General features: G+C 39.7%; 1 protein-coding gene across 4 annotated transcripts in view; it reads left to right on the top strand.

The window, feature by feature from the left end:
* Window positions 1–26,262, top strand: part of GIGYF2 (GRB10 interacting GYF protein 2) — a 126,302-nt gene that overhangs the window by 90,740 nt on the left and 9,300 nt on the right. For all 4 annotated transcript variants that reach the window (XM_029224770.1, XM_029224768.1, XM_029224769.1 and 1 more), the window contains 7 exons: window positions 610–710; window positions 2,603–2,764; window positions 3,928–4,086; window positions 7,184–7,420; window positions 22,261–22,383; window positions 25,068–25,271; window positions 25,407–25,612. In XM_029224770.1, the coding sequence (XP_029080603.1) occupies window positions 610–710; window positions 2,603–2,764; window positions 3,928–4,086; window positions 7,184–7,420; window positions 22,261–22,383; window positions 25,068–25,271; window positions 25,407–25,612 (1,192 nt within the window). The remainder of the gene's footprint in view (window positions 1–609; window positions 711–2,602; window positions 2,765–3,927; window positions 4,087–7,183; window positions 7,421–22,260; window positions 22,384–25,067; window positions 25,272–25,406; window positions 25,613–26,262) is intronic.

Raw genomic sequence — 26,262 nt, 5'->3', positions numbered from 1 at the left:
CTCTCTCTCTCTCTCTCTCTCTCTCTCTCTCTCTCTCTCTCTCTCTCATTGAAATGCAATTCATGTAACATAAAATTAACCACTTTAAGATGAACAATTTAGTGGCATTTAATACATTCACAATATTGTGCAACCCCTGAGTTCTCTCTGGTTCTCAGCCATACCTCTCTTAACCCCTCTCTCCACTTCGTATGCAGTAAGACGTTGTGTGGCTACTGGAAATACCGTTGGCTTTGGGATCTATATACACTGGGATTTAAATCCTCGCATGGCCATATGCTTGCCATGTGTCCTTGGGAATGTTACAAAACTACCTCTGACCCTTATTAGCTTGTTCATCTGTAAAAATGGGGATATGAACAGATATGGGTTTTTTTTGAGGATGAAATTAGTTCCCAGTAAATGCCTGGTACTTTGTTCTAGATGTGTTGAAGGGTATTGATATAAACTAGAGCCCACTGGTAGTTCAGTCTACTTAGAAGCAGAACAGATGTAGGTGACGGAGCTCATTCAGGGACAGGGAAACAGCTTTTTTTATTATGCTTCTGGATATTTAGCCATGTATGTAAGCTCTGACATGCCTCACTCTTTTCCCCTCCTGTCTTACAGTTTGGGAAGGTGGTAGCGTATGGGATCTTCCCCTGGACACCACCACTCCGGGACCTGCCCTTGAACAGCTTCAGCAGATGGAGAAGGCCAAGGCTGCAAAGGTCTGAAACTCATTCTTCCATAGCAATGCATGCTTTCCAATCGCAGGTCGTAGACGTTTGTTTATTGATGTCTCTATTTCTTTAGCTACTTATACATGTTTCCTTTTAGTTCACGGCTACGTAGCTGGTTTAAGCACACTCATACTCTGTCATTTTTGTGCCGCCTTCTCCCCAAAAAGACCTCACAACAATTTAAAGTAACAAGTTTAAATTAAATCAGTTAAAATAGGTTTGTCGACACATGAATGATCATGGTGGTATGTTACGTTATTCATGGTATAAATTCTTGTAAGATCATAAGAAAATATCCACTACATAGCTTATTATAAGACCCTTGATCTGAGGCTTGAGTTCCCACATTGAATCTTTATGGTGGTGTTTGTTTACGCCTCTTAGTGCCTAAGACGTGCAGCTGAAAAGCTCAACATTAATATTACATTCTGTGTTCTATTCACATCTTCTGGAGGAGCTAGGAATCTTGAATTTTGGTTTTAGTACTTGTAAGAAGAGGTTGTCTGTGAACACTTAGTGTTATTGAAATGATTTCTGGGTTCTCATGCTCCAAGAGAATCTTGTTCCTATTTTATGTTTAGTGCGTTCTTATCCCGAGGTAGTGACAGTATCCTTAGAGTGCCCAGAATATGAAATGAGTTCAGAGTCAGGATTTGTCTCCATATGAGTGACAGACCATAATTGAAACAGTTCTTGACTTTGTTCTTGTTCCATAGCGCTTTGTGCTGGGAACACATAGATGATGAAAGTGTGCATTCTCGTCTGGTGTGTGTGTGTTGGGGGCGTTGGGAAGATGATGACACAGGCAAGCAGCACAAGGAAGCACATGGGCCAGCTACCTAGCAGGAGAGGTGGGGGTCAGGAATTGGGTGACACTTCGGATGGATGGTAATACCTGAGCTCGTTTCACTTGAAGGGTAGTAGGTAGTAGGATTTAGCTCAGTTGAAGGGTTTTGGGTTGACAGAGTAGAAGGAGGTGAAAATTAAACTGCAGTTGGAGGAAACAAGACCTGTAAAGGCTAGAAGTGTATGAGAACATCCTAGCACAGCAAACAGTTAAATAATTTGGTCCAGTCTAGAGCTGGTGTGTCTGAGGAATAAATGATGAGAGAGATTAAAGAAGATGAGGCAGGCCAATCAGGAGGATCCTTACCCGTGTCACGTTAAAGACTTAGGATTTATTTTCAAGGTGAAGGATGGTATTAAATGTAAGCCTGGGAGTGATTTTTTTTGGTGGAGGTTGGATGTTGAACTGGGGACTCTGGGCAAAATAGGATGCTGGGAAACCAGGTAAGAGACTGTTAAGAATGTGGATGAGAAAGTAAAGGCCTGAATTATATGTGTGTTAATAGGACTGGAGATTAGGGGCTGGATTTGACTAGTATTTGGGAATTATACATGATAGAGTTTGTTAAGTGGTTGATCTTCAGATTTTAAAGAACTTCTGTAATATTTCAACAACGTTGCGGTTGAAACCTTGTTAGACACATTGTTAGATCTTCAATCAGAAAATCCTTTGTAGGGATGAGCAAAGAAATGCCATCCCAAGAGAATTCTGATGTTACTCTCAACACAGGCCACTCTCCCACACATAGGAGATGTGCAGTAGTAGTATGGAGCGAAGAGACAGGTAAAAAGTAGGGGTGAGTGCATCCAGCTTAGAAGAGCATAAAACTTTCTGGTTACTATGACATAGCAGAGCTTAGAGCTCTCACAGAGTTGCTTTCATCAGCCACTTGCACTACACATTAACTGAGTGAATGGTAGTGTCTCCACCTTCCAGTGTCTGCACTGACCAGCTCCTACCAGTACTTGTCAGTGATGTTGGAGCGTTCTGTGCTTGGCCTCAAGTTTCTAAGAGCACCCTTGTGTAACCACAGCTAGAGCAGGAGAGAAGAGAGGCAGAAATGAGGGCAAAACGGGAAGAGGAGGATCGAAAGAGGCAAGAAGAACTCCGGAGACAGCAGGAGGAAATTCTTCGGAGACAGCAGGAGGAAGAAAGGAAAAGGCGCGAGGAAGAAGAGCTTGCCCGAAGGAAACAGGTATGTCTGAGAACTCTGCTTGTACGATTAGCACTGAAGGAGGGCCTGCGGGATATCTTGCTCACTCCCGTCATTTCACAGGTCATAGTTCTCCTGGAGAAGGCTCCCCTAAGTTATCAGGGAGTTAGCAGGATTGGGATTAGAATTTTAGGAGACTCACTTCCCTTTAGGAAAAATGTCTGCCACCCACTAACACCCACTGGAGGGATGTTCTTCAGTCCTAGTAACTCATTGGAGTTGATTGCTTTTACATATTTCCTGGGGTTTTATAAACCAGTTAGATTTCAGAAGTAATTAAGTCCTGAAGTATTTATAACCTGTGACACTGAATGTTTTTCATGTTTTGTGGCCACTTGTATTTCTTTTTTGGGAATTCTTTATTATGTGCTTGGACCTTTTTCTACTGGGATTTTTAAAGATCCCATTTGAAAGAATCCACTCTGAAACAGCCCCAGTGTCTAGCCTTTGCTTCACATTTCCTTCTTGTTTTTTGCCCTAAGAGGAACTCTGAAAAAAGGCATCCATGTCCATGCTGAGATTAGATTAGACCTACCAGTATTTCTTAGAGTCACACTCTACATTAGCAATGTAAGGACTTTAAGAAGTATTGCAGTAAAGAAATCTGTTTAATTCTTTGTTGCTAATTATTTCTTCCTAAGTTATTTTGACAGTGAGACCCTTTTCTGTATATTTAATATCCTTGAGACTTTAGTTCTAGCAACGTGTTCTGAGACACGTTGACTGGAAAACTTCTCTACCTCACCAGGCATTTTTGGTGGCTATGTTGGTTTGACTTCTCTATGCCTTAGGTTCTCATTTGATTAAAAAAATAGGGACTGATGGTAGCAACAGAGAAACCGAAGCCTGCGTCCTTTTTAGTGTTAATCAGGAAGTGATGTAGCTAATGTAGAAACCAGGATGGACTTTGCACGTAGTGCTATTTAACTATTAATATTTTAAATACAGATTATTTTAACTCTTAATATACCTACTCCCCAGCTCACATATATACTTTTTACCCTAGATCCTGGTGAGATACTTTTTATATATACTGTTAACGGATCTTAGCAGCACATAGCCTGTTTCTTTCCAAATTATGATGTAATATATTAATTGAGATGCACGCACGTGTGCGCACACACACTTGTTTATTTTTAATTTAGGAGGAGGCTCTGCGACGCCAGAGGGAGCAGGAAATTGCATTACGGCGACAACGAGAAGAGGAAGAAAGACAGCAGCAAGAAGAAGCTCTTAGAAGACTGGAGGAAAGGAGAAGAGAAGAGGAAGAAAGGCGGAAGCAGGAAGAATTGTTACGGAAGCAGGTGATCAGATGGTTTGCTCTTCTCATTGCTTCTTTGAAGCTAGGAATCAGTGATTAAGAAAGTATTAGGATATTAGGAGAGCCTGTCTAAAACTTTTTCAGGTTACTGCAAATTACCAAAAGAGATCTAACTGACTCTTAGTACTTTTGTGATAACCATCCCACATGTAATTATAAAAGCTGAACGAAATGTCAAGGAATCAAAACGAACAAAAAACGAGGGCACCAGAGAAAAATTGAAGGCCTGCTCTTAAAAAACCAAACGTGAGATCTGGAGGTTGACAACTTTTTGCCTTAGGGTACTCCCAAGTTCACACTTTTAGAGTGCACAGTTCCTTGCTGCTTAGTAAATCCATAAGTTGATGGCAGCGATGACCATTATCTGATTCTGCTGTAACCATGCCATTCTGCTGTTATGGGCAGCCAGAATCCCTAAAGCCTTTCATTTTAATGTTTAAGAACAGAGGTAGATTTTTTTTATTAGTAGATTTTCTTTTTAGATCAGTTGGAGATTTTCAGAAAAATTGGGATGACAGTGCAGTTTCCCCTATTATTATTTTACATTAGTAAGGTACATTTGTTATAATAAACCAGTATTGACACATTAATAAATCGGTATTGATGGATTATTATTAACTGAAGACCATAGCTTATTACCGTTTCTTCAGCTTTCCCCCAGTGTCCCTTTTCTGTTCCAGGATCTTATCCAGAATATTTCATTTAGTTGTCATGTCTCCTTAGCTTGTTCTTGGCTGTGACAGTTTCTCAGACTTCCCTTGTTTTTGATGACTTTGGCAGTTTTAAGGAATACTGGTCAGTGGATTGTAGGGTAACACTCTATCGGAGTTTGAAGTTTTTCTCGCAGTCAGACTGGAGTTATGGGTGTTTCAGAAGAAGATCACAGAAGTTAAGTACCATTTTCATCGCATACCAAGGGTACATATTACTAACATGACTTATGGTTATTGATGTTGACATTGATCACCTGGCTGCAGTAGTGCTTGTCAGGTATCTCCACTGTAAAGTTACTCTTTTTCCCCCTTACTGTACTCTTTGGAAGGAAGTCACCATGTACAGCAGTCCACACTTAGGGGTGTAGGTTTCTGTTTGTTGGTTGGATTGACACGAAGCTGGAGATTACCTGCTTTTGCTTAAGTTCTTGATTGAAACTCTTTGAGAAATCTAAATTCTTTAGAGGTAGATAGATAAGTTCCAGGTTAGATTCTTTGGTTTATTCATTTAACGGTTAATAGATTTTGTTAATATACTATATGCCAGTTGTTATGATTGTTTGCTGGTAGAGTCCAAAACTTTTAAAGAAATTGTTTCTGTACTCAAGAAGCTCACAGACTATGTAGGTGATGATTTTACAAGAAATAAATGCCACATTTTGGATGCTTTCAGCTGAAAAATCAAAATATTCACCTAAAAATGGCTTAAACATTAGATAACGTTATTGCCTCACATATGAAGGTGTTCTTTGGAAATAAGGCAGTTAAACATGAATTTCCGTGACTCAGTGGTATCATTAAGGATCCAGGTCCTTTGCATGCTTCTCCTCTGTCATCTCCTGGTGTGTTGACTTTTCCACCTGATGGTGTACACTCTGCTCTACCATTTCTTGGTATGTTGACCTTTTTTTTTTTGGCTGCAATGGGTCTTAGTTGTGGCACATGGGATCTTCATTGCAGTGTGTGGGCTCTTTGTTCCGGCACGCGGGCTTCTCTCTAATTATGGTGCGTTGGCTCAGTAATTGCAGCTCGCAGGCTTAGTTGCCGGCGGCACGTGGGATCTTAGGTCCCCGACCAGGGATCAAAACCACGTCCCCTGCATTGGAAGGTGGATTCTTAACCACTGGACCACCAGGGAAATCCCGGTGTATTGACTTTTGAGTTCATATTTTTTGCCTAATGGTTGGGAGTTTTGGATATCATACCATACCCTGTACCCAAAAAGGGAGTGGCCCTTCTCTCATGCTTCTTTCCTTTTGTCTGGGAAGAATATCTTTTCTGGAAGCATCCCTTTGGCCTAAATCACATCACATGGCTGTCCCTGTTTACACTGGAAGCTTAAAAAGCAAAATCTGGCATTTTAAACCTCTGATGTGACAGGAGGGTCTGTCTGCAAAGAAGCAACCTGAAAGGAATTTTTGCTGGATAGGTAGTAACAGTTGCTGCCACAGATGGGCTAAGAGCAAACAGAGAGAGGAGGACAAGGTATACTTGGGCATAATCAGAAGGCAGAGGGGAAGTCTACCTCCTGAAGGCTGGGGAAGTACTCGTAGAGTGGCTGGTGTCTGCCCTGAGTTCTGGAGAATGGAGGGGAATGTGCTGTCTGGATAAGCTAGGCAGGGGTCCCTAACCCCCGGGATCTAATGCCTGATGATCTGAGGTGGAGTGGATATAATAATAACAGAAATAAAGTGCACAATAAATGCAATGAGCTTGAATCATCCCGAAGCCACCTCACCCCCACCCCCAGTCCTTGGAAAAATTCTCTTCCACGAAAACGGTCCCTGGTGCCAAAAAGGTTGGGGACCGCTGAGCTCTAGAGCATTGCAGGTGCAGTAATCATACTGCATGGAGGAAGGCCAAGAAAATTCCACGGGGCACATGGAATGGTTTTGAGGGAGGGAAGCAGAAGGAAAATGAGCCAAGGTACTGCAGAAAGTAGTAGAGGGGTAGAGGATGGGTCAAAGAGAGACCTTCCAAGGGGCCTGTGAGCCATAACGGGTGAGAACCTGGCATGGAATTAAGTGGTTTTGTAAAGTTGCTTTGGGTCCGGAACTGGCTGAGGCTTGCCTGGTAATCCGTATTCTTGCAGGTCCTGATAGCTCTTTGCACTCAGCACCCTGAAAAGCTATCTCTGCCTCAATGTTGGAACAGTTTCCAAGAGACTTGCCTGCAGTTTGTGGTGATCTCTAAGAGATCAGTACTTACACAGATGTTCAAAGTGACATTCCTTTTATGTAGAAATTAGCAAATAAACATGATAATTATCCTGTGAGCATGCCTCTGACTGAAGCCTTGAAAAGTGATTCAGATTTTTTTTTAAAACACAGTTAAATTTTATTATCATTTACTTTTCCTTCTGGGAAGGAAGAGGAGGCTGCGAAATGGGCCCGGGAAGAAGAAGAAGCCCAGCGTCGATTAGAGGAGAACCGGCTGCGAATGGAAGAGGAGGCAGCCAGACTCCGGCACGAGGAGGAGGAACGGAAGAGGAAAGAGCTGGAGCTCCAGCGGCAGAAGGAGTTGATGCGCCAGAGGCAGCAGCAGCAAGAGGCTCTCCGGAGGTTGCAGCAGCAACAGCAGCAGCAACAGCTGGCGCAGATGAAGGTAAAGCCTAGACACCAGCTAGACCACGCCACCATCCGTAGGAGCTACTTGTTAGTGTTTTTTTTTTAGTTAAGTAGATGCTGGCAGTGCAGTAGCAGTGAAACAGTGTACATTTTTTATGTTAAATATTGCTTGCTACCTTCGTTTTTTGATCAAGGAAACAATACGATGCATTGTACTTTGTGTTAGGCATTTTAAACAAATAAATAAAAGAGGGTAGGACACGAGCAGTGATGCAGGCACAACCAAGTAAGTCTGTATGGTTCATAAATTTAAACATTGGAGTGCCTACTCTGTATCATTTCAGCACTGCTAAGACAAAGATAAATGAGACAAGGCAACTGTCCTCAGAGAGCTCGTAGACTTATGAGGGCAAGAAACATAAACATTTGGATGTGTAAGTAGGAACCATCATACAGGGCTTGAAACATAGCTGACTGTGGGGGTTTATTGAAAGTCGGATTGAGGTGATGTGTGCAAAATGTTGTTTTAGGAGGATTCAAAGCATTATTTGAAGTAAGTAGAAAGTGAGACTGGGAGACCAGTAAAGAGAGTGTGATGGTGGTGGTAAGAATGAGTAGGGCCAGAGGATGAGAATTGGCATAATAGCAATCAGCAAGACTTAGTGGTTCTCTGGATCTGAGGGACAAGGGCAGAAGTTGGAATGGCTCTTAGATGGTAAGCCTCCAATGACTGGGAAAGTAGTGGGACTGTTGATGAACTCTGAGTAATTGGAGGAGGAGGAGCAGGTTTATGGTAGAGTCTGCATAACTTCTCATGGGGTGTATGGCTAGCCATAAGACTTAGTGTCTGTCCCCTGTCTTCAGGGAGCTCATGGGATAAAGACATAAACAGAAAATTAGAATACAGGGTGGTGGGTGTAGTAAGAGAGGGGGCATGAAGCAGTAATTCTCAGGGTGTGATCACCTGGGAATTTGTTAGGAATGCGCATTCTTGGGCCCTACCCCAGACCTACTGAATCAGAACCTCTTAGGACTGGGACCCAGCAATCTTGTTTGAATAAGCCCTCCAGGGATTCTGCTGCTCAGTAATATGTGAGAACCACTGTCCACCTGAGAAGTTAGGGAAGGCTTCCTGAAAGAAGATAACTTCTAAACCTGAGTCATTAAGGGAGGGAAAAATTAAATTTAAAGAAAAGAAAAAAAAAAGACAGTTTGGGGAATAGAGGGTGTTTGTGAGAGCAGAATGAAGTTGCTGGAGAGTGAGGTATGAGATAAGTGTGGGCAGGGTTCATATCACCATGGGCTGTATATACTCTATTAAGAAATTAGGACCTAGAGTGGTAAAAAGAATTTTCAGCTAGGAAATAACACTGCTAGATTTACAGGAGGGAATAAGTCACTTTGAGAGCTAAATAGGAGATGGACTTGAACAAAACTGGAGGTCAGTAGACCAGTTGAGAGGGGGTGATGGAGTTGTCTAGGCAAGGAATAGAAAAGTTTGATCTAAGCCTAGGGGTGGCAAGATTGGAAAGGAGGAGTTGGAGAAGCTGCTAATAACTGAGTGCTTGCTTTGTGTCAGGCACGTACTGACAGTTTTCCTTTTTTTTTTTTCACAACCACCCTTATAAAGCTTAGGTATTAATACCTGTGTTTTACCAAAGAGGAGAAATGTTAAGAAGCTAAGTCGCTTGCCTTGGGTCCAGCTGAGAGTTGATAGCACAGCCCTGTATTAGAACCCATGAGTCTATGGCTCCAGGGCCTCGAAAAGGCTGTCAAAAGACTTTCTTAAGAGGCCCTACATCCCAGGATGTGGTGACTGATCAGAATATGAGGGTGAGAGAGAAGACAAAGGCAGGGGTAACTTCCAGATCTCTAACTTTTCTGTGTCTTGTGTGTGTCTGGTTTTGCCCTCCTATCCTCCCATGAAGACTGTAGAGCTACTTTATGGATAAGCATTCTGATGAAGATAAAGAGCTCAAGATGGTTATGAGGAATTGCTGAAGGCTCTCGTGAGAAAAAAGCTTTTTAAAACGGCTTTATTTAGATATAATTCACATACCATGCAATTCAATCAGTTAAAGTATACAATTCAGTGGTTTTTAGCATATTTATAGATAGGTGCAACCATCAACACAATAGATTTTAGAACATTTTCATTACCACCCCCCAAACCCTCTAACTGTCACACCCCAGCCCCTATTTTCCCCTAACTTAGGGCTAAGTAACCCCTAATCTACTTTCTGTCTTTATTCTGTCTTGCCTATTTCTAGACATTTCAGATCATATAATATGTGGTCTTTTGTGACTGGCTTCTTTCATTTAGCATAATGTTTTAAGGTTCTTGTAACATATATCAGTACTTTTCCCCCTTTTTTATAATTGAATAATATTCCATTATGTGGCTATGCCAGATTCTGTGTATTCATTCATCAGTTGATGGACATTTGAGCTGTTTCTACCTTTTGGCTTTTATGACTACTGCTGCCTTAAATATTCACGTACAAGTTTTATGTGGATGTATACACACACACACACATATATATATATATTTAGAAGTGTAATTCCTGGGTCATATAATAACAGTGTGTTTAGTGGTTTGAGGAGCTGCCAGACTGTTTTCCAAAGTGGCTGCACCATTTTACGTTGAGTGTATGAGGGTTCAAGTTTCTCCACATCCTCATCAACCCATTATTATCTGACTTTTTGATTATAGCCATCCTAGTAGGTGTCAAGTGATAACTTGTGATTTTGGTTTGCATTTCCCTGGTGATTTGTGATGTTGAGCATGTTTTTATGTATTTATCGACCATTTGTATATCTTCTTTGAAGAAATGTCTATTTAAATCCTTTGCCTATTTTTTTAAATTAATTTATTTATTTTATTTATTTATTTTTGGCTGCGTTGGGTCTTCCTTGCTGCGTGCGTGCTTTCTGTAGTTGGGGTGAGCGGGGGCTACTCTTCGTTGCAGTGCGTGGGCTTCTCATTGCATTGGCTTCTCTTGTGAGGAGCATGGGCTCTAGGCACACGGGCTTCCATAGTTGTGGCTCATGGGCTCTAGAGCGCAGGCTCAGTAGTTGCGGCGCACGGGCTTAGTTGCTCCGTGGCATGTGGGAACTTCCCGGACCAGGGCTTGAACCCTTGTCCCCTGCTGCATTGGCAGGCGGATTCTTAACCACTGCGCCACCAGGGAAGCCCTCCTTTGCCTATTTTTAAACTGGGTTGTCTTTTTCTTACTGAGTTTTTTAAGGGTTCTTTATATGTTCAATATTTAAGTTCTGTATCAAATGATTTAAAAATATTTTCTATTATTTGTTTTTTTTTTCACCTCCTTCATATAGTGTCCTTTGATGCACAAAAGTTTTTAATTTTTTTTTTTTTTTTCCGTACGTGGGCCTCTCACTGTTGTGGCCTCTCCCGTTGCGGAGCACAGGCTCCGGACGCGCAGTCTCAGTGGCCATGGCTCACGGGCCCAGCCGCTCCGCGGCATGTGGGATCTTTCCGGACCTGGGCACAAACCCGTGTCCCCTGCATCAGCAGGCGGACTCTCAACCACTGCGCCACCAGGGAAGCCCAAAAGTTTTAAATTTTGATGAAGTCCAAATTATCTATTTTTGTTGTTGTTGCTTGTGCTTTTGTTGTCATATCTAAGAATTGCTAAATCTGAGGTCATAAAGTTTTACAGAATCCCATGTTTTCTTCCAAGACTTTGTAGTTTTAGCTCTTTGATCCATTTTGAGTTAATTTTTGTAAATTATGTGAGGTAAGGGTTTGACTTCATTCTTTTGCATGTGATTTATCTGGTTGTCCTAACACCATTTGTTGAAAAAACTGTTCTTTGTCCACTGAATGGTTGTGGTGCTCGTCTTAAAAATTAGACATGTGGGTTCATTTCTGCACTCTGAATTCTAGTCAGGTGATCTGTATGATCGCTATGCTAGTAACACACTGCTTTGACATTACTATTGCTTTGTAGTTAAGTTTGAAATCAGTGTGAGTCCTCCAAATTTGTTCTTTTTTTTCCATATTGTTTTGGCTCTCCTGTGTTTCAATTCCATATGAATTTTAGAATGAGTTTGTCAGTTTTCACAAAGAAGCCAACTGGGATTCTGATAGGGATTGCATTAACTCTGTAGATCAGTTTGGGGAGTTTTGACATCTTAACAATATTAAGTCTTCTAATCCATAAGCATGGGATGTTTTTATATTTATTTAGATCTTCTTGAATTTCTTTTCAGTGTTTTATAGTTTTTAGAGTATAACTTTTGTACTTCTTTTGTTAAATTTATTCTTAAGTATTTTGCCTTTCTGATGCTATTATAAATGGAATTTTCAAAATTTCATTTTCAGATTGTTCTTTGCAAGTGTATAGATGTACAGTTGATTTTTGTATATTGAGCTTGTATTCTGAAATCTTGCTGGACTGGTTAATTAATAGTGTCCTAGTGGATTCATTAGGATTTTCTGTACACAAGGTCATGTTATCTGCAAATAGAGGTAGTTTTACTACTTTTTCCCCCAGTCTTTTATTTCTTTTTCTTGCCTAATTGCCCTGGCTAGAACCCCAGTACAGTGTTTAATAGAAAAATGGCAAGTGTGAATGTTCTTGTCTTATTTCCGATCTTGGGTTGATGTGGGGGAACACATCCAGTCTCTCACCATTAAATTTAATGTTAGCTGTGTGGTTTTTGTAGATGCCCTTCGTTAGGCTGAAGGAGGTGAGGATTTTTATGTCCATGTTCATAAGAGGTATTTGTCTGTAGTGTGTGTTTGTTTTCCCCTTGTGATTTCTTTGGTTTTGGTGTCAGGGTAATGCTGGCCTTGAAGAATGAGTCAGGAAATGTTCCCTCCAATTTTTTGGAAGGGTTTGTGAAGAATTTGTATTAATTCTTTAAATGCTTGGTAGAACTCAGTGGTGATGAAACCATTTGTGCTTGGGCTTTTATTTGTGGATAGTTTTTTGATTACTAATTCCATGTCTTTACTTCTAATAGGTCTATTTGGATCATCTGTTTCTTCTTGAGTTAGTTTTGGTTAGTTTATATCTTTATAGAAATCTGTCTTTTTCATCTAGGTTATCTAATTGATTGGCAAGCACTTGTTCATAGTATTCCTTTATATTTCTTTTTGTTCCTGTAAGATCAGTAGTGATGTGCTTCTTTTATTTCTGATTGTAGTAATTTGAGTCTGTTGGGGTTTTTTCCTCATGGACAATCAGGTTAAGTCGGTTTTGTTGATATTTTTAGAGAACTGGTTTTTGGTTTCATTGATTTTTCTCTATTTTTCGCTTATCTAGTTCATTAATTTCTTCTTTCATCTTTATTATTTCTTGCCTTCTGCTTGCTGTAAGTTTAGTTTGCTCTTTTTCTCTAGTATCTCAGGGTAGAAGGTTAGTTTTTTATTCATTTGATATCTTTCTTCTTTCTCAATTAGGCATTTGCAGTTATAAATTGCTTTAGCTGCTACCCATAAGTTTTGATTTCTTCTTTGATCCATTGGTTATTTAGGAGTGTTTTAGTTTCACTTATTTGAGAGTTTCCAAAATTTATTTCTTACTCATTTCTAATTTTGTTCCATTGTGATCAGAGAACATACTTTGTATATTTCTATTCTGTTAAATGAATTATTGAAGTTTAGTTTTATGTCTTAGAATAAAGTTTTATTTCTGGCATAAAGTTTTACCTTCTTCAGGTCTATTCTGAAGAATGTTCCATGTTCACTTGAGAAGAACGTATAGTCTACTCTTGTTGAGTGGAGTGTTCAATAGATGTTTACTAGGTCTAGTCAGTTTATAGCGTTGTTCAAGTCTTCTAGTTCCTCATTGATCTTGTAGTTGTTTTGCCTCTTACTGAACGTGGAGTATTGAAGTCTCGAAGTATTACTGTTGAATTGTATATCTCCTTCTATTTCTGCCATTTCTTGCTTCATGTATTTTGGTGCTCTCTTGTTAGGTGCATATATGTTTATAATTGTTATATATGTTCCTGCTGGATTGACCCTTTTATTATCATAAAATGTTCCTCTTTATCTCTATTAACACTTTTTTTGTTTTAAAGTATGTTTTGTCTGATAATGGTATAGTGATTCCAGCTCTCTTCTGGTTGCTGTTTGCCTGATAAATCTTTGTTTATTCTTTTACTTTTGATCTGTTTTTACCTTTGAATATAAACTACGTCTCTTATAGACAGTATAGTTCAGTCTTATTTTCTTATCCAGTCTGATAATCTCTGCCTTTTTATTGGATTCTTTAGCCTATTCACATTTAATGATATTATTGATATAGTTGGATTTATATCTGCCATTTTACTTTATGTTTTTTACATCCTTTCTGTTTCTCTGTTCTTCTTTTACTGCTTCTTTTTGCGTTAATTATTTTCTAATGTAGCATTTTAATATCCTTAATGATTTTCATCACTATATTTTCCAGTTTGACACAGATATGCTACTCTCTTAAAGCTCTGTTCCTTTTTTCTCCTTTTTGTAGTATTTTTGTTGTATCACATCTTGTAAATGTTACAAATGCAGTGATAAAATGTTATATTTATTCCTTTATATTATATTGTCTCTTAAAGACGCTGAGAGAAGGAAAGCAAGTATGTATGTATAGCTTTCATTATATAACCTTATTTATCATTTCTGCTTCTTTTAATTGGTACCTGTGGATTCCAGTTACCATATGGAGTCATTAGCTTACTACAACTTTGTTTTCACTTAACTCCTTTGTGCCATTTTTGACATATTAGATTTTTGTATGTTATAGGTCCAACAATATATATATATACATTGTTTTATACAGTTGCTTTTAAAATCAGTTAAAAGAGGAAGAAATGTACACGTACTACTGTTTTTTATAATTATATAATTAATTTTATTGGTGCTCTTGGCTTTCTCATGCGGATTCAGACTATTTTCTAGGGTCACTTGCTTTTAGCCTGAAGAACTTCCTTTAGTATTTCTTGTAAGGTGAGTCTGCTGGCAACAGATTTTCTAATTTTATCTGGGAATGTCTTTATTTCTCCTTCATTTTTGAAAAGTAGCTTTACTGAATATAGAAATCTTGGTTGACAGTTTTTGTTCATTTGAAGGCTTTGAATATCTTATCCCACTGCCTTCTGGCCTTCATTGTTTCTGATGAGAAGTCAGATGTTGATTTTATTGGGATTCCCTAGTAAGTGATAATTTGTTTTTCCTCCTTATTGCTGCTTTCAAGATTTTCTCCTTGTTTTTGGCTTTCAGTGTTTTTACCATGATAATGTCTATTTGTGGATCTCTTTGGGTTTATCCTATTTGGAGTTTGTTCAGCTTCTTGGCTATGTAGATGAATGTTTTTTCTGTAAATTTGAGATTTAGGTCACAATTTTTCTGCTCCTCTTTCCTCTTCTCCTGATACTTGCATTATGCACATGTTGGTGCACTCAGTGGTATCTCACATTTCTCTAAGGCTCTCCATTTTTCTTTATTCTTTTTTTCTCTGTTCTTTGGATTGCATAATCTCTGTTGCTCTCTCTTCAAGTTCACTAAATTCTTTTGCCAGTTCAGATATACTTTTGAGCTCCTGCAGTGATTTTTCATTTCAGTTATTACGTTTTTGAACTCCAGAATTTCCTTTTGGTTCTTTATTTCTTTTTTTATGCAGTACGCGGGCCTCTCACTGTTGTGTCCTCTCCCGTTGCGGAGCGCGGGCTCAGCGGCCATGGCTCATGGGCCCAGCCGCTCTGCGTCATGTGGGATCCTCCTGGACCGGGGCACGAACCCATGTCCCCTGCATCAGCAGGCGGACTCTCAACTGCTGCGCCACCAGGGAAGCCCTAGTTATCCATTTTATACATATTAGTGTATATATGTCAATCCCAATCTCCCAATTCATCACACCACCACCCCACCCTCCCGCCGCGTACCCCCCCTTGGTGTCCATACGTTTGTTCTCTACATCTGTGTCTCAATTTCAACCCTGCAGATCGGTTCATCTGTACCATTCTAGGTTCCACATATGTGTGTTAATATACAATATCTGTTTTTCTCTTTCTGACTTAACTTCACTCTGTATGACAGTCTCTAGATTCATCCACATCTCTACAAGTGACCCAGTATCGTTCCTTTTTATGGCTGAATAATATTCCATTGAATATATGTACCCCATCTTCTTTATCCATTCGTCTGTCGATGGGCATTTAGGTTGCTTCCATGACCTGGCTATTATAAATAGTGCTGCAGTGAACATTGGGGTGCATGTGTCTTTTTGAATTATGGTTTTCTCAGGGTATATGCCCAGTAGTGGGATTGCTGGGTCATATGGTAATTCTACTTTTCATTTTTTAAGGAACCTCCATACTGTTCTCCACAGTGGCTGTATCAATTTACATTCCCAGCAACAGTGCAAGGGGGTTCCTTTTCTCCACACCCTCTCCAGCATTGGTTTGTAGATTGTCTGATGATGCCCATTCTAACTGGTGTGAGGTGACACCTCATTGTAGTTTTGATTTGCATTTCTCTAATAATTAGCGATGTTGAGCAGCTTTTCATGTGCTTCTTGGCCATCTGTATGTCTTCTTTGGAGAAATGTCTATTTAGGTCTTCTGCCCATTTTTGGATTGGGCTGTTTGTTTTTTTAATATTGAGCTGCATGAGCTGTTTATATATTTTGGACATTAATCCTTTGTCCGTTGATTCGTTTGCAAATATTTTCTCCCATTCTGAGGGTTGTCTTTTTGTCTTGTTTCCTTTGCTTTGCAAAAGCTTTTAAGTTTCATTAGGTCCCATTTGTTTATTTTTGTTTTTATTTCCATTACTCTCGGAGGTGGATCAAAAAAGATCTTGCTGTGATTTATGTCAAAGAGTGTTCCTCCTGTGTTTTCCTCTACGAGTTTTATACTGTCCAGTCTTACATTTAGGTCTCTAATCCATTTTGAGTTTATTTTTGTGTATGGTGTTAGGGAGTGTTCTAATTTCATTCTTTTACATGTAGCTGTCCAGTTTTCCCAGCACCACTTATTGAAGAGACTGTCTTTTCTCCATTGTATATCCTTGCTTCCTTTGTCATAGGTTAGTTCACCACAGGTGCGTGGGTTTATCTCTGGGCTTTCTATCCTGTTCCATTGATCTATATTTCTGTTTTTGTGACAGTACCATATTGTCTTGATTACTGTAGCCTTGTAGTATAGTCTGAAGTCAGGGAGTCTGATTCCTCCAGCATCTTTTTTTTCCCTCAAGACTGCTTTGGCCATTTGGGGTCTTCTGTCTCTCCATACAAATTTTAAGATTTTTTTGTTCTAGTTCTGTAAAAAATGCCATTGGTAATTTGATAGGGATTGCACTGAATCTATAGATTGCTTTGGGTAGTTAGTCATTTTCACAATATTGATTCTTCCAATCCAAGAACATGGTGTATCTCTCCATCTGTTTGTGTCATCTTTAATTTCTTTCATCAGTGTCTTATAGTTTTCTGCATACAGGTCTTTTGTCTCCCTAGGTAGGTTTATTCCTAGGTATTTTATTCTTTTTGTTGCAATGGTAAATGGGAATGTTTCCTTAATTTCTCTTTCAGATTTTTCGTCATTAGTATATAGGAATGCAACAGATTTCTGTGCATTAATTTTGTTTCCTGCTAGTCTACCAAATTCATTGATTAGCTCTAGTAGTTTTCTGGTAGCATCTTTAGGATTCTCTGTGTATAGCATCATGTCATCTGCAAACAGTGACAGTTTTACTTCTTCTTTTCCGATTTGGATTCCTTTTATTTCTTTTTATTCTCTGATTGCCATGGCTAAGACTTCCAAAACTATGTTGAATAATAGTGGTGGGAGTAGACATCCTTGTCTTGTTCCTGATCTTAGAGGAAATGCTTTCAGTTTTTCACCGTTGAGAATGATGCTTGCTGTGGGTTTGTTGTATATGGCCTTTATTATGTTGAGGTAGGTTCCCTCTCTGCCCACTTTCTGGAGAGTTTTTATCATAAGTGGGTGTTGAATTTTGTCAAAAGCGTTTTCTGCATCTATTGAGATGATCATAGGGTTTTTATTCTTCAGTTTGTTAATATGGTGTATCACATTGATTGATTTGCATATATTGAAGAATCCTTGCATCTCTGGGATAAATCCCACTTGATCATGGTGTATGATCCTTTTAATGTGTTGTTGGATTCTGTTTGCTAGTATTTTGTTGAGCATTTTTGCATGTATATTCATGAGTGATATTGGTCTGTGATTTTCTTTTTTTGTAATATCTTTGTCTGGCTTTGGTATCAGGGTGGCCTCATAGAATGAGTTTGGGAATGTTCCTTCCTCTGCAATTTTTTGGAAGAGTTTGAGAAGGACGGGTGTTAGCTCTTCTCTAAATGTTTGATAGAATTCACCTGTGAACTCATCCAGTCCTGGACTTTTGTTTGTTGGAAGATTTTTTTTTTTAAATAAATTTATTTTTATTTATTTATTTTTGGCTGTGTTGGGTCTTCATTGCTGCGCCCGGGCTTTCTCTACTTGTGGCGAGCGGGGGCTACTCTCCTTTGCGGTGTGCGGGCTTCTCATTGCAATGGCTTCTCTTGTTGTGGAGCACGGGCTCTAGGCGTGCAGGCTTCAGTAGTTGTGGTGCACCGGCTTAGTTGCTCTGCGGCATGTGGGATCTTCCCAGACCAGGGCTCGAACCCGTGTCCTCTGCACTGGCAGACAGATTCTTAACCACTGAGTCACCAGGGAAGCCCTGTTGGAAGTTTTTTAATCAGAGTTTCAATTTCCTTACTTGTGATTGGTCTGTTCATATTTCCTATTTCTTCCTGGTTCAGTCTGGGAAGCTTATACCTTTCTAAGAATTTGTGCATTTCTTCCAGGTTGTCCATTTTATTGGCATAGAGTTGCTGATAGTAGTCTTTTAGGATGCTTTGTATTTCTGTGGTGTCTGTTGTAACTTCTCCTTTTTCATTTCTAATTTTATTGATTTGAGTCCTCTCCCTCTTTTTCTTGATGAGTTTGGCTAATGGTTTATCAATTTTGTTTATCTTCTCAAAAGAACCAGCTTTTAGTTTTATTGACCTTTGCTATTGTTTCCTTTGTTTCTGTTTCATTTATTTCTGCTCTGATATTTATGATTTCTTTCCTTCTGCTAACTTTGGGTTTTGTTTGCTCTTCTTTCTCTAGTTCCTTTAGGTGTAAGGTTAGATCGTTTATTTGAGATTTTTCTTGTTTCTTGAGGTAAGCTTGTATTGCTATAAACTTCCCTCTTAGAACTGCTTTTGCTGCATCCCATAGGTTTTGGATCATCGTGTTTTTGTTGTAATTTGTCTCTAGGTATTTTTTGATTTCCTCTTTGATTTCTTCAGTGATCTCTTGGTTATTTAGTAACGTATCGTTTAGCCTCTCTGTGTTTGTGTTTTTTTACGTTTTTTTCCCTGTAATTCATTTCTAATCTCATAGATTATTTAAAAAATAATCTCTGTATCTTTATTATTATTATTATTTTTTTTTTTTTTTTTTGCGGTACGCGGGTCTCTCACTGTTGTGGCCTACCCCATTGCGGAGCACAGGCTCCGGACGCGCAGGCTCAGCAGCCACGGCTCACGGGCCCAGCCGCTCTGCAGCATGTGGGATCTTCCTGGACCGGGGCACGAACCTGTGTCCCTTGTATCGGCAGGCAGACTCTCAACCACTGCGCCACCAGGGAAACCGTCTGTATCTTTATTGATATTGTTTATTTGATGTGATATTGTTAACATGTCTACTTTTACTCCTTTAAGCATGGTTTCCTTCTCTGAACGTATTTATAAGACTTTGATGTCTTTGTTAAATCTGACATCTGATCACTCACCATCACAGGCAGTTTCTATTGCCAGCTTTTTTCCTGGTATATAGGTATACTTTCTCATAATTTTTTTACATGTCTCATAATTTTTTGTTGGAAACTAGACTTTTTTGCTAATGCACTGTGGCAATTCTGGGTTCTGGTCCTCCCTCCACCCCCACTCATTATTATTATTTGTTTTGTGGCTAGCTAGATTAATTTAGTGAACTTCCCCGCCTCTCCCCAATAGTGTGAAGCCTCTGCTGGGGCTTCTCTGGGGATGCAGCATTGGGTATGCTCACAGTCACCCTGGGCTGACAGTGGTTTGGGCTGGGCTCTCCTTGACTGTCTTGTTCCACATTTAGCTGTTAAACTCCACTAGTTGCTAACTGGATTACTCTCTTCTCAGAAGAACCCTTGGGCATAAAATGTTCCAAAAGCCTGATCCAATCAAACTCAAGCTCTTTTGAAGAGGCGCTTCCTGAGGTTTATATTTGAGATTTGTTCTGACCCTAGGCAGACTCCTTCTAGCTTGGTTCTCTGAGACAAAGAAGCAGAGTACAGTGGAGCCTGTATCTCCAGTGAATCTACCAGTTAACCCCTTGCCTTTCACTGCAACATCCACTGTTTTTGAAAGTGCCCTTAGGGTTAAACTCCTCACTCTCCACAGTCTGTTACAAATGAAGTCAGTTCCTTTGGGAAGAGGTCTGCAGCTCTCTCTATTACAATCTGTTTCTCCCACCTCTGCTTCAAGACAGAAGTCCCAGAGTCACAGCTCTGGAGCTGGGAACAATGGTGCCTGCTTTATGAATTGAGCCCTTGGGGGAGGGGCAGTAGCCTCAGGTCTTCTTGGCTTGCCTCTCCTGGTGGGGTGGAACCTCTGCCTTTCAAAGTGGCAGCCAGGGCCCTAGTAGTCTCTGTAGCACTGTGTAGTTTCCATCCCAGAAGTCAGGGCTAGGCATAAGAAGGGAGCCACCTCACCTCTCAGCTGTGTTTGTCCGTAGCTTAGCCTTTGCAACAGGTAGCTGGAGCCAGGATGAGAATTGTTGATATTGTGTACTTCCTGGGAAGGCAGCCCACTGACTGTCAGCTAACGGGGAGAGAGGGAGGCCTGTGTTCTTTGCTGCCTTCATCTGAAGTAGTGTTTCTGTCTGGCTGAGCTAGGAGTTGGGAGAGAGTGGGTCATGGTGCAAGTACCGCAGACTCTCTGTTCTTACTGAGTTTTAGCAGATTTTCTTAAAGAAATGTTATCAAAAATAGTGTTGAAAAAGTAAGGTAGCAATGTCAGGGCAGGAAAAAAAAAAAGTAAGGTTTTTTAAATCAGCAAAGTGTAATTAGACATTCAGGGGGCAGAAAATGTACCAGATTCCCAACTGTTTGCTTCTGACTTGGGAAAGACTTGTTATGAAAAGCGTGATTGACAAACTTCCGTTCTCTGAGTGGGCAGTACAGGATGTTGGTTGAACTGGAAAATGCCCTGAGGCAATGTTGATGGAGTGATGGGGTATTATTTCTTATGTACAAATAAGACTTAAGGGAAATTGATAGCTATTTGCAGACGTTTGTCTGTCATGTGAAAAAGACTTAGATTTGTTCTGCATTACTCCAGAGAGCAGACTCATGAATCATGAGCAAAAAGTACAACGAAGTATATACTTTGGCACAAAATATAGGAGGATTTCAGAGGTTCTTGAAAGAGGAATAGGCCATTTCAGGAGGCAGTGAATCTGTCCTTGATGCTGGCTGAGTTTCTGCTGAAGAGGACTGGCGATTGGTTTCTGGGTACCGCGAGGTGATACAGCCACTGAGATTTTCGACAGCATCAGTGGTTGCTGGTTCTGACTGCATCAGAATTACAAAAATATGCGAATTGGTTGGCTTTACCTTTGGGTCTTTTGATTCCTTGAGCGTGGGGCTGGGGCATCTACATTTTTACAGGTCCTCCAGGTGATGCCGCCAGGTTTGAGATCTGCTGCCAGGTTTGATCTTGATAGTGCTTTCCAAAATGTGTCATTTCCTGTGGAGAAAAACAGTTCATTTGTGCTCAACTTTGCCTACTCAGTCCCCCATCTTTCTCTCTTAGCTGCCTCCTGTACCTCTCTCCTACCCTAGCACAGGTGCATTTTGAGAGAAATGCCGGTACTACCCATCATTGGGCAGAAAATGTTAAAGGATCTATTATGTTCGGTAGTGTTGAGGGTACTCATTTGGAGAGCTGTCTGGTAACATCAGTGACAGTTTAAACTGTTTTTACTTGTATAGCATCAGTTCCAGTTTTAGAGATTCCTACTGAAGAGCCATTCTTTATTGGGACTGTTCGGCATTTTGTTTGTTTTGATCCATCCATGCTCATGTATTGTTTCTATTAAACATATTTTAAGTCTGGTTAGATTTGGTTTTTGTTTGCTTTTAAGAGCCATAAGATGTCTCAAAATTAGAGTGTATCTTTCTTCTGGCCCAGAAAGGCCAAGGGATTCCCCTAGAAATAATCAAGCTTTTGAGAACACTAAAGTATTCAGGACTCATATATTTACACTTTATTTTAGTTGATAATTTTAAGGCATAGGAAAAACAGAATTATTGATTAAAACCAGCTTAGTGCTCACTACTAGAAGGCACAGCCTGGTTAACTCCCTTTCATGAAAGACTGATAGAAAACTGTGCCTGGTATCTTTCCAGCTGCCCACCTCAACTCTCCCTTCACAAATCTTGTCCTTGCTACTTTCATTGGAAAGTAGCATATCTTGTCCTTTATTACCTCCTTGGATTAAAAACTTAGTGATTCTTTTGTTTACTTCTTTCTCTTTATGGTTGTATATTGGTGTATATGTCAATGCCAGGTGTAACAAATTTGCAGTTTCATAATGGTAGATCAAATAAAAGTGTATTGATGTACTTAAGTTGTTTTAAAATAATCTTGTGACAAAAAAATTACGTAAAAGCAGACCAGCTGGGAGAGTAGTATGTAAAAGGATTGAAGAAGGAAATTTGAATTGTTATAAATGGAGTTGAAAGAAACATGAATGTTCTGGCTGTACTTAATGCATTATTGCCCCTTTGTTTCCTGTACATATTTCCTCATGAACTCGTTTGCCTTCCTTTTTTGTTAGCTTCCCTCTTCTTCAACATGGGGCCAGCAGTCCAATACGACAGCATGTCAGTCCCAGGCAACGCTATCATTGGCTGAAATCCAAAAACTAGAAGAGGAACGAGAACGGCAACTTCGAGAGGAGGTAAATTTTAAAAGTAACAGTGATCTAGACAATCAGTGAATAGCTAGTGTGCATCATGGATGAGTGGCTACTAAAGATAACTATTATTGTCAGAACTGCTGTGTGTCTGAATTGGATATGTGTTATTCACCTCTTTATCCTGTAATATGGTCTCTAGCAAGTATGAAGGATCTCATAGGAATAACATTAAGATTGGGTACATAAATGTTCAGTTACCTTAAACATTTTAACCATAGCTCTTGAGAGAATAGCTCATAAATAAAAGTTACTTGGGTGTTTCAAAATTGGGGGTGAGTTTTGTGCAGATATCCTTTTGTAAATTTGATGCTTAGAATGTAGAATACTTTTTTCCCTAAAGGGTATTGGGTTTTCTGACTAACCTAGAAAAACTTAAAGTATGACAGAAATAACGCCTCTCTGCCTGTAAGTCTATATCTTACAGTTCCTCATTAGGATAGGAAGGATACAGAAGAGTGAAAGGGGTTGGGGAGGGGGCAGCAGAACACAGTTCTTGATAGAAGAGAGAAAATAAGGAAAATGGTTTGGCTCAGCATGCCATTAGGTGCCATATTCACCCACCCATCCATCCATCTGTCCATTACATAGTTGCTACTCAGTTACAGTTTTAGTCTGGGGATATAGCTGAGTCTAAAACAGACAAAATTCTCTGCCTTCATAAAGCTTACCTTTGGTTGAGGGGACATGGACAATAAAAATTAAGTAAAACATGGAGTTCTAGAAGGCAATATGTGTCAGAAAGAACAATCAAGTGAGGAGAGGCATAGAGAGAGGGTTGGGAGTTGGGGATAGTATTGGTGGTAGTAGTGATTGTCTAGTTTTAGGTAGTGCTATCTGGGAAGGCCTCTCTGAAAAGGTGGCATGAGGTAGCAGAGTCTTGAAGAAAGTGATTTATGTGGATATAATTTGAGGCAGAGCAGTCAAGTTGTTCGCGAATGCAAGCTGTCATTCTGGTCTCGGTGGTGTGGTTCACTAAAGGCCCCGGGAATTGTCTGTACAAGTTTACCATGTAGTGTGCATGATGTCATCCAGTAGGTTAAAATGTTGCTTCACCTTAAAAAATTACCTTATTTCCCACCCTCTTAAAAGAAAAAAAATTGACTGAACTTTCTCTGAAATCATCTCTCTTTTCTAAAAGTTTAACAGCTGAATGCAGAGCAGAGTATATCTTCCCCCTTCAAGGCTAGAAATTGTTCCAGTAATTTTGGTCTCTGCTTAAAAATAATAATAGTGGTCATCAGAGTTGAAATCACAGGTCTTTTCTTGTTCATATTTTTTTTGTCATTTAGAAGTTAATAATTGCCTTGTGTTTTTATTTGATTAATTTTCTTTGAACTGTTAAGTCTTCCTACACTCTTCAAAAGGTATAAAATGCCACTCCATACATACTTCTCGCGTAGGGAAAACCTATGACAATTCTGTTTCATTCTTTCCCTGGAGGTGTCCTTTCCAGGACCCTGTAATCTGTTCAGATCTGAACGCGCTTAGCTTGCTGCACAGGTGCTCTGTTTTTCTCAAATTCTTGTCATCTGCATGTTGCCCTCCTGGACTGATTTTGGTTTTCTCTCCTGCTTTCCATCTCTTATCTTTTCTGATGGGGTATTTCTTCAGTCCTATCTTTCAGTCCTTCTATTGAACTTCTAATGTATGTTCTCTTATTTTGAAGTTCTGAGTCCATATGTTGTTACTCTGAGTGTTTCTTTTTATAGCCTCTTATTCTTGTTTTACTGACTGCACTACCTTACCTCTAAAAATATTACTTACTGATAGCATTTTAAAAAGCTAGCTCCTATTTTCCCTTGTCTTGTTTCTGTTTCCACAGAATTTTGTTTGATTTGGTCTTTGGCTTTCATCTTAGAAGCTCTGTCAAGTGTTTGTTGATCCTGGGCTATTCATTCATATTTAGGAATAAGGCACAGAAAAGCTGTTTGGAGGTTCTGGTATATACAGCACCTTGCTGGGCTTTTCCGTAATGGTCTCTGTAATGGTCTGTTCCGTTGGAGTCCCACCATCTGTTGGTATCTGTAGGTGTATTCTCTTGTCCTGGGTCAGCTTTCCTATAGACTAATCCGCTAATCTGGTTCAGCCTCTTTAAAAAGGAAAGTTTTAATTTTCTTCTGGGGAGAGAGGGATAGCTGTTAACTGCTTTGGGTTGGGGAGGTAGTCAGGGTCTCCGTGCTGCTTTTTACAGACCTTCAGCCTGTCTTCTTCTATGTGAGATACCTCTACCTCTAATTCCTGAGCTTTCTCTGTGAATTGGCCTGTTTCTGAGCTTCCTTTACTTAGGTTTCAACTTACTGTCTTTATCTGCCTGCTTTCCAGCTTTTAAAGTCTATTTTATTCTCTTTGTCCTTAAGGTTTATGATTTAGAAAAAAAATTTTTTCTGTCATTTTGGTAGGGCTTTGGAAGTAAACATATATTTCGCTTTTATGCTTAACCAAAAGCCCTACTTAATTTTTAAGAAGTAATTCTTAATTTCTTTTTATTCTCCTGTTAGTACTTCTGGCAGTTTACGTCTTTATTTGCAGTAGAGGAGTTAACTCTGTCATGGTGTTTAATTTCATATAGCTGCTATGTATTTACATTCCATTTAGTATACTGGACATTTGTAACTATTTTTTTAAACAACGGAATCCTGAGTTGCCTTCTGTTTCTGTGCCTGCAGCAGAGGCGCCAGCAGAGGGAATTGATGAAAGCTCTCCAGCAGCAGCAACAGCAGCAACAGCAGAAACTCTCAGGGTGGGGGAATGTCAGCAAACCCGCAGGTACTGCAAAGTCCCTTCTGGAGATACAACAGGAAGAAGCCAGGCAAATGCAGAAGCAGCAGCAGCAGCAGCACCAGCAACCCAGCAGAGCCCGGAATAATCCGGTGGGTTCATTTTCCTAAGCAATCACTGTATGGACTGGTGTTATAAGTTAAGTTATCTTTCCTAACTTTTGTGGACTCCCTTTTTATCTTTTTAATATTGTTAACTGTAATTATTTGTCTCCTTTTCTTTAACAGCATTCCAACCTGCACACCAGCCTTGGGAATTCTGTCTGGGGCTCTATAAATGCTGGTCCCCCTAACCAGTGGGCATCTGACCTAGTCAGTAGTATCTGGAGTAATGCTGACACTAAAAATTCCAACATGGGATTCTGGGATGATGCAGTGAAAGAGGTGGGACCCAGGAATTCAACAAACAAAAATAAAAACAACGCCAGTCTCAGGTAGGGCTCAAAATGATCAACCTATGCTCTTTGGTGGGTTGGGGGAAGCGGCGTGTGAGGAGTAGGATATGGGGTGGCCAGAGAAAGGTAGTTATTTAGTTTTTACTTATTTTCACCTGTATCCTACCACGTGAGGTCATAGTTTGATGATTGCTTTTCTTCCCTGTGGAAACACATCTATATTATACTAGGAGCTCCTTTGGTTGCTGGACACTTAGTCCATTGCCTGTCACATGGTAACCACTTACTTAATATTTTTGTTATTGCTGTGGAATATTTCACCAAGGTATTCTCTAGATTTTAGCGTTTTTCTCTAAATTTATATTTTTAAGTTACTTATACTATGAGTATTATAAACACTAAAACCATTTTATTTTTATGATAAATTAGTTACATTTTACATTCATCTTTCTTTCCTTAGTATACAGTTTTATTGAACGAACATGGGTTTTAATGTTAAATACATCAACTCAAATCCCAGCACTACCACTTATTAGCTGTGTGACCTTGGGCAAGAGGGAACCTCTTTGAGCCTCAGTTCCCTCATCTGTAAAATGAAGATAATAACTTCATGGGTGTGGTTCTAAAGGTTAAATGAATACATGTGAAGTAGTTAGTAAAGTGCCTGGCACATAGTAACTACTTAATAA

Source organism: Monodon monoceros, unplaced genomic scaffold, assembly GCF_005190385.1.
Source record: "Monodon monoceros isolate NGI ecotype Baffin Bay Population unplaced genomic scaffold, NGI_Narwhal_1 Super_Scaffold_16, whole genome shotgun sequence".
NCBI classification, from domain to species: Eukaryota; Metazoa; Chordata; class Mammalia; order Artiodactyla; family Monodontidae; genus Monodon; species Monodon monoceros.
Note: the sequence above shows the minus strand (reverse complement) of the source record. Positions and strands in the feature narration are given on the sequence as shown.